The following is an 8,782-nucleotide window of genomic DNA, read 5'->3' as shown; positions in this document are numbered from 1 at the left end:
ATAGCAGAAATGAGTAGGGTTTTTGGCTGTTAGTTTTCCCATTGCTGGCACTACCAGAGCATTGTACCTGGCAGTGTATTTACAGTATTGCCCAGTTAGTCTTAAATGGTGAATATGTCACTGCAAACTTTTGGGTCTTGCACATAATCTGACATGTTGTTGTGTATTCCACAGGTAGGGCTTGATATTTGTAACTGATTATAACAAAAATGTCTGCTAAAGGAAATCTCTCATAGACATGGCTTTCTGGTTGCATCAGAGAGAAGCAAAGATTTATTAGTGTTTATTTTTTTGTTTGTTTTTTTTTTCACAGGAATACCAATCACAGTAGAGATTAACTCAGGTAACAGTGATTAGGCACAGAAATTCAGAGGGAAGCAGCAGGCAGGCCATCCAAAGAGTCTGATGAGCCCCTGGAGTGAACAGTGTTGAGTAACTTGAACAAGTGTTTGCCTCTTGCTCTTTGCAGAGGCGTGATCAGACATGCTCGGTATATTCTTGCTTGGTCCAAAGGCCCACTGGTGAGGTCCTGCAGTGGAAGATGCTGGTTTTGCCAATCAGTCCTCAGGCTTTCTAGAACTCCCTGTGGAAAGATGAAGGGAAGGAAGAATTTCTTTGAAGAAGTGTTGTTTCATTCAGCATTTTAAATCTTTTTGTTACTGCATTAATTATAGACTGTGCGGTTCTCAGTGGACTAGATTTTTTTCCCAGCATTCCGGAAAGGTTTGAACAGTGTCAGACTTAATATTTGTGCAAGCATGTGCACTTGCAGCTTTATCGTATTAAATACACAGACCTGCTTCTATACTCAACTGAGTAAGTATAAATCACTCTTTAAATTTAGAGTGACTGTAGCAGTATAAAACAAATACACGTGAACTTAGAGTATTTATGTGTGTGTGGGTATTTACAGTAAATTTTTAAAGTTAAAGTAGGATGGCACATAATATATTTTAATCTTGCCTACTGAACAGTATACGTAGACCTGTTGCAAGTCAGATAGGATGTTTGATCAAAGGAGTGCATTTTTACGGAGGAGTTTGCAAACCCTATTATTTTAAAAAAAACTAGATCTCATCTACACCAAATCTTACCAAAAAATCTTACTCGTTACACAGAAGCCTTCTGAATTCACTGCCTTTGTTTTCCACATCAAGACAGTCTGTGTACAGGATTCTTACTATTGATATTAATGGCTTCAGGCCTTTTGGTCTATAGCCAATACTTTCATGCCCAACTGTTAGTCTGTGATGGAAAACAGCATGTTTGTGAGATACACTGCATTTATAAGTAAGATTAATATCCCTGTTACTTCCTTGATAAGAAGGAATAAATGAAAGCCTCAAATCAGAAGTGGAAGAGAATCTTTCTAAAAATATAACTTCCTGTTCATTTTCAACATTTTCAGGCATTTGTCTGAGATGCTGTCAGGACCTGGAGCCTTACCCAATCTCATTGTTTTTATGGCTTCGGACACTTCCTCCATTGTTGCTCCTCTCTCCAATGTTTTATTCCCGTCCAGGCAGAGCTTCAGGTTTTCAGCACCTCCTGGAACCACAGCCGTGAAATCAGACATGGAAAAGACCTTCTGGTCACTCCTCATCTTTTGCTACTTCAGGATTTTGCAGCTATTACCCTTTATATTTTAAATGTCATGAGTGCTCCAACTACTTTACCATGCTTTAACCAATTTTCCCCCTTAATCCCAGCTACATTTCTAACATTTCGCTTCATTCCGAAACTGTTGACTTCTCTGGTTCCCTGTATCCTTTGGATTGGGGATTATTTTTCCTTTTCCCCCTTCATTTCCTCTTTCTACACATCCTCTGATACAACTCTTCATAACAGCCCCTTCATTCGAGTCACTTGTGAAATAATACCATGTTGATATGTGTCTATGCAAGAACAAACGTCAGCATGGACTTAAAACATGACTGGGAAAAAATAGCAAAAATCTCTCCAGATTTCCAAATCAGGAAGGAAGTTGTCACATCCTTTGCTGCTATTCAGAGAAGTAAGTTACTGGAAGGATATATTCTTTTATTCCAATTTTTACCTTGGCTTTCACAAGAGCTGCCAGACTGGGAGTGGGAAGATGAAGAGTGGGAGAGGCAGGATTTGCCCCCTCCTCCTCCACCACAGCCACCACCTCCACCTGAAGTTTTACCACAGGATCCACCTCCCATTCTTCCTCCGCTCCCTCCTCCTCCACCTCCAGAAGAGGAAGTTCTTCCGTAGGATCCTCCAGTTCTTCCTCCACTGCTTCCTCCACCTGAGGACCAGCTACTTCCTCCTCTGCTGCTTCCTCTTCCAGAAGACCAGCTAGTTCCTCCATGACCTCCTCCTCCTGAAGATCCACCACCAGCTCCTCCCTGTGAGGTGCTGTAAGGAGGAAAGGACATGCGTGCATAAGACTTACAGCAACAGGACCAGTGTCTGGCATCCTATCGGCTGTGTCACGGCCCCTTTCCTGACTCCGTCTGAGCTCTTCGTATGACTGAGAATACTATTGTGTGAAATGTGTTCTGGAGAACTGATTTTAAACTACCCTAATTAAGGACAAATTAACTGATCTGCACAGAAGAAGAAAAAGAAAGATAATGAATGGCTTTAGATGTCTTTCAAAATACGTACCTTGAGTATTTATAAAAGACACTTATTTTCTTGCTTACCTTTCATTTTCATATATAACTATACCTCCTGGTTGTACTTAGGAGAAGAAATGGCATATTATAGTTCTAAATACTTTTTTAAATGTTTTTGTCCAGTTCGTAGTAAGTATAGAATAATACAGCTTTGTACACTGCCAGCTAAGATTTACATTCCGTATGAATTCTTGTGATTGTCGTGAATATGTTGATGATGAATCAATTGCAGTAGTTCCTAATACAAATTTTGCTACTTCATCTTCACCTGTTTGCATAGATGACATGTTAATTAATCTGAATGCACATACCTAATATCATGCTGTCCCTCCTCCAGCAGCGCCCGGTACTGAGCAATCTCCTGCTCCAGGCGGGTCTTGATGCCCAGGAGCATCTTGTACTCTTCGTTCTGACTCTCCATCTCACAGCGGATGCTGGCCAGCTCCTCCTCCAAGGGGCTGATCATACCCTGGATCTGCTGCAGCTGCATGTTGTAGCGACGCTCTGTGTCTTCCAAGTTGGATTGCAAAGACTGTAACTGAGAATGAAAGAAAAAAATATAGTATTTAGGGGAACATGACAAGATTAGATCATTCTTGTGCCCAAAATGAGAAAAATCTTACATGGTGTCAGATGTACCAAGCATCTTCATTAAATGGCGTGCTAGCTATAGCTGATCTCCTGTCACTCCAGCAACTCATGTGTTCTTTGCAAATCAGAGGATCAGAAGCAATCGTTACCTACCATGCTGATTTGCGACTGCAGCTCAATTTCCAGGCTCTGATAGTCACGTCTCAGCACAGAGATCTGTTGGTTGCTTGATTCCACTTCCTGGCCACTTGAGTGGACTTGTTGACTCACTTCCTCCATCTGAAGAAGTAATATACAGAATTGGAGGGTTTTTAGTTTTACTTACAATGTCACATGGCAGTTTATCATGGAAGCATTCGGCAATACAAGTTGAAGCCGGGCCCCTTGTAAAATGGGGGCTGGTTAAACTTGCTGCTATGGCTCTGCTAGTGCAGTTCAAGTGCACTTGTGATTTCCTTTATTTTAATCAAAGGCATTCTACTATTATATCCTAAGACCAATGGATGTTGTCATGTAAAGTGTCATTCATCTACAGGAAGTTCTTACCAAAAGTTGGTATTGGTTTTCTTTTTGTAATGTGAACATTCAAATTGTAACCATTTACCTTGCTTTCATACCACCTTTCAACCTCTTCACGGTTTTTCTGAATAATATTTTCATATTCTTGTCTCATATCATTCAGTTTTTTCAGCAGATCCTCTCCTGGAGCAGCATTCACCTCCACATTCACATCACCATTGGACTGTGTTTGCAGCAATTTCATTTCCTGCAGAGAAAACCCAGGCCCAAGGCAAATAAACAAAAATGGTGAAATTACTTTGCGAAAGACTTTTGAAGTCAGCTAACTTGCTCTGAAGTCATAAATCATACTGGATCCTTTCAACAACATATATATGTATGTTGGGTTTTTTTCTTGTTGCAATGATTTGGCCTTGACTTCCCAGCCATGGCTTGTTGAGGGGGACTGCGCTCAGGGACACCGGGCCGTCGGCCTGTCTCAGGTGGCCCTGTGCTGAGCTGCCACACATTGGAGAGCAGGGAAGACTATTTAGAGCAGAGGATGTTACCTGCGAAACCTCCCCAGATTTCCGATACTGGAAGTGTTTTTGTTTTCCACCGCAGTTTGCATTTTGAGAAGCTGGCTCTTACCTCCTCATGGTTCTTCTTGAGGTCAATCATCTCCTCCTTTAGAGACTCAAATTGCATTTCCAGATCAGACCTGCTCAGAGTCAGATTATCCAACAAGGGTCGCAAGCTATTAATGTCAGCCTCCACATTCTGCCGGAGACCGTATTCCGTCTCATACCTGCGCCAAGGACAGTGCAGAAAGGTCAGCCCTGGTCTTGGGTTCTCAGTCCTTCTCCTGCTGACTTCATTTATGATAAAGTTCATGTATTTCAGTATCTCAGTGTCTGCTTTTGTGTCTATACTTCATAGCACAGAGCATCTCTCAACCAGCAGAATTATGAAATCAGCAGCCAGTACTTAAACTTTAATATTAAAATGTATTCTGTGGTCTTTTCTTACTGTAGACTTTGTGCAGGTTTCATCTATCTGTTTCATCTGACTTTTCAGTGAGAGATAATCATAATTTTTCTTTCCTTAAAAATAAAGCTTTTCTAAGGTTTGACTCCATAGCCATAGGCAGTATTCCCACTGAAGATCATTACAGAAACAATGAGGAATTTTGAAGTCTTACAAATTATTTCAGTTGTGCTGCCATGTAACCAGGAGGAACTCTAGTCTCTGTGGGTTGATATTTGCTTATGGAATTAATTTATGACACTAAGTTGAGGAAAGCAGGAGAAAGGAAATCAGTGCCTGGAAAAGAGGAATATACATTTACTTTATCCTGAAGTCTTCTGCAGTCATCCTTGTGTTATCCAGGTCCAAAAGTACCCTGTTGGTTTCCACAGTCGCAGTCACAAGCTGGAAGAGAAGACAATATGCTGAGGAAAATTTTCTCTGTGAATCTGTCAGGTTTGCACAAGAGACAGAAATATGAACGTGATCTTCTGGTTATAATTCCCAGGTGTCTGAGGGGAACACCATTTCCTACATACAGAGGCCTGGAAAGGTCACCTACAGTGCAAAACAGAGAGATGCCTGTCTGCAAATAGCATCAGAATGGCAAAAACTGTTTTGTGAGTACAAGAGTCCTGCCAAGAGGTTTGGTGTCACCACCGTGGCGCTCTCTCACCTTCCATGCTGCGGGGCAAGGGCTGTACTCCAATCTCAGACACTGCACATCCCAGAGGGGAATCGTTACCATTTTTCCGATGCTCTAAAATCCACTACAGGCACTCTGAGAGTCTGCAGGCACTGCCAACAAACGGTCTGTGGGATGTGCTATAGGAGGTGTGCGTTTTTTCTCCACCTCTAGTTGGAGGTATTTGGATGTGTGCACAGAAAGCAGAATTTCAAATGCAAGAGGCACTTTCAGAGAGGCATTTAGTGAGTTTAGAAGTATCCGTGCCTGAAATAATTTACTCAATCACAAAAAGTCTGTCTGTGCTTCTCTGACAAAGGACATCCTACCTGATTTTGAAGATCTTCAATTGTTCCATAGTAGTGGCTGTAGTCCTTTGTACCAGTAGGACCTTGCTTCTGGTACCACTCCCTGATTAATTGTTCAAGCTGAGCATTTTCCATTTCCAAATTTCTGACCGTATGCAGGTAAGAAGCCAGGCGTTCATTAAGGCTCTGCATGGTCAGCTTCTCGTCGTTGGAAAGAATTCCCACATTCCCTCCATGAAAGCCACCACTGCCAAAGCTGCCACTGCTGAAACCACCACCGCGACCAAAGCTTCCTCCATAGCCACCACCAAACCCACTTCCACCTGATCCAAAGCCTACTCCCATGCTGCCGCAGCCCATTCCCCCTCCATAACCACCACCGCTCATTCCCCCTCCATAACCACCACTGCTCATTCCTCCTCCATAACCACCACCACTCATTCCTCCTCCGCAACTACCGCAGCTCATTCCTCCTCCGTAACTACTGCGCCTGATCTTCCCATAACTGCCACCACTGGCTCCCCCACTGTAGCTGCTCCTGGAACTTCCTCCACCACAACTGCTGCCAGAAGTCCTGCTACCACCACTTGTCCTGGAAGTGATTCTTCTTGAGGAGACAGAGGAATACTTACTGCCCCCTCCACCACCGCTGCTAGCACTGCCACCACTACTCCCTCGCAGGCAGCTTTTAGAGGTCTGCTTGGAGCCACAGCTCATAGTGGCAGCAGGGAATGGTTCAGGTTAAAATCAACGCTGGTCTTACAGTTGTTCTGGAATCATAGCTCCAGCTTCCACCCTGCCTGGACTGCATTTATACCTGAGATAGTGGGTGTCACCATCAAAGGGAGTACCTTCTTTCCACGTGCATTTGCAAGCCGTAGTTTTTACGCCAAGGGTAATTTGCCAAAGGGAAATGTTTGACAGTGTCAGGAAGCTTACCCCATACTCAAAGTGTTCCATAACCGTTTGTTTATTAATACAAAACATGTAATTTCTGTTGGGTGGCTCTAAATTAGGTAGATCTTTTCTGTGATCTAGTCCACTGACTTACTGTCATCTGAATTAAACTCATCCCACTCACCTCATCCTGTTCACATCTCTTTCAGCACAACAATAAACTGTCACAATATGGGACAATAATGAATGTTACTGTCTCTCTTTTAGTGCAGTCATTCCTCATGCTCTTTCCCCTTTCAGATATTTGTCAAGGAATCCCAGATGATTTTTTAATACTTAAGTGATATTTTAATAGATTCTGGTTTATGGTTATGCTATATGCTCCTTATTTTTAGTCCTTTATTGTTTTATGCCTTTTGAAAACACATGGCAGGATGTATTTTGGAGGTACACTGAACCACCCTCTGACATCTTCATAATTTCTCATAAAAACTTAGTGAACATTGGCAAATATCAGACATGTCAGCAATTGACTCCAAACGTACAGCTACAATTATGTTCCATAAATAACAATTTAATTATGAAAAAATGTATGACAACGACTGGAAAACAGCTCTGTGTAAGACTGTAAGGGAAGGAAGCGTGTCAGGTTCTTGCAGGGAATAACTCTTCATGTGCTCGGCCCAACAGCACTTACAGGGTGGTCGAGGGACCTGAGAAGGTATCCTGGCTCTGGGCTAGTCCCTCTCGGCAAGTCTGTGGGTAGGAGAGGCAATGTTCTCACTCCTGAAGGGATTTCAAAATTTCAGTCAGGATGTTTTACTTCCACAGTGCAATTACAAACATTCTCAGAGGAAAAAGGTTAAGTTCCTGGCTTTGGGATTAAATCAATAAGCTGTACATCAAAACAGCATTTTCCCTTCAGTTTTGTTTTCCATTCATGGACAGAGCACAACCAAAAGTAGGAAATATTTGCATCTTCTTTCAAGATTGTCTCTTGTTCAAATCCATGGCAGTGGACAGTTCAGCTGAGCATCCTCCTCCTGAGCTCTTACAGCACCCTGAGTCTTCCTTTCCTGACCCCTCCTGCCCAGGCAGGTGATCTTTAGCAAAGAGCAGTCTGTTAGCTCCTGTTCTTTGCAGGTTGAAATACTTGTGTGGTATCCAACTTCCTGTATTGATTTGGTATATTATTCTTTTCTCGCTCCGCCTTTGTGATGTTGGTTGTTGCTAATTCAGAGGTTTGTTTGTTATGGCTTATAGCTAGTGTTTGTGGAAACATCTTTTTATAAACACCCCTCCCAGCACACCCTCGCCCACATGGTAGGACACACCTAAAGTTTCATCTTCTCCTAGACTTCATTTCTGAAATGTCCGAGGAAGCGAGGCCTTCTCGGGCTTGTAGAAATTTAAATGTGCACTACAGAAGTTACAGGGTCTAAGTCATAATTTTAGCTTGTTCCAGTGAGAAATCCTTTTCTCTTGAAGTGCACAAAATTCTCTTCTATATTAACAGCTACTTTGGCTCGCGAAACTATTGGGTTATGTTCTCTTTGACTGTTGGCTTCCAATTGCTGACACCCATGTTACAAGGACATGGATACGTTTCTATGTCGTTCTGTGTAATTCTGCAGAAGGGTAAGGTTCTGGTTTGTTTTTTTCTAGAAAGATGTTTGTTACATCTTTTGTGTGAGTCATTCCTTCTAGGTAGACTAAGCTCCTGTTCACAAAAAGAGCATGTTTGGATAGTTCGAATATCAGTGAGGATGTTTGTGTGCAACATACTTCACAGCTTCATGTTTAATACATGAACAGAAAATTGAATGCCATTTTTTCCCTAGAATTCATGCAGGCAACATACCTCAAGAGTGAAGATTAGCTCCTTACAACTGAAGAAGCCTGATAGATTCAGTGTATCTGGAAATGACTGCCCAGAATCAGAGATAGAATTACGGAACAAATGTTTCCTGGAAGGAATGTTTTATTTCAAAGCTTGCTGTAAGGTGGAAGCTGTTTTATGAGATAGTAGTTTTCTCTGCAGTTATGTCTCATAGGATTGTCCAGGCATTTGCCAGCATACTGAACTAACTAGGTGATCCTGGATAATGTTTCCAGCAAAATCTAGATATAGT

At 42.2% G+C, this 8,782-nt stretch overlaps 1 protein-coding gene across 2 annotated transcripts; it reads right to left on the bottom strand.

The window, feature by feature from the left end:
- Positions 1-266: 266 nt before the first annotated feature.
- On the bottom strand, positions 267-8,480 carry LOC104640356 (keratin, type I cytoskeletal 19). 2 transcript variants are annotated; one of them, XM_010308687.2, is made up of 9 exons: positions 5,775-6,470; positions 5,083-5,165; positions 4,386-4,542; positions 3,841-4,002; positions 3,390-3,515; positions 2,957-3,183; positions 2,057-2,382; positions 1,447-1,548; positions 267-583 (listed from the first exon to the last, which is right to left on the bottom strand). In XM_010308687.2, the coding sequence occupies exons 1-9, from the start codon at positions 6,468-6,470 to the stop codon at positions 558-560; spliced, it is 1,905 nt and encodes a 634-aa protein (XP_010306989.2). In that variant the 3' UTR covers positions 267-557. The 2 variants fall into 2 exon arrangements, with proteins under 2 accessions (XP_010306989.2, XP_075630996.1); XM_075774881.1 differs by lacking the exons at positions 267-583; positions 1,447-1,548; positions 2,057-2,382 and adding an exon at positions 8,464-8,480 and having other exon boundaries at positions 2,798-3,183; positions 5,775-6,327.
- Positions 8,481-8,782: the final 302 nt, after the last annotated feature.

This window comes from Balearica regulorum, chromosome 24 (genome assembly GCF_011004875.1).
Source record: "Balearica regulorum gibbericeps isolate bBalReg1 chromosome 24, bBalReg1.pri, whole genome shotgun sequence".
Taxonomy (NCBI): Eukaryota; Metazoa; Chordata; class Aves; order Gruiformes; family Gruidae; genus Balearica; species Balearica regulorum.
The sequence above is the reverse complement of the archived record's forward strand: the minus strand, read 5'-3'. Positions and strand labels throughout refer to the sequence as shown.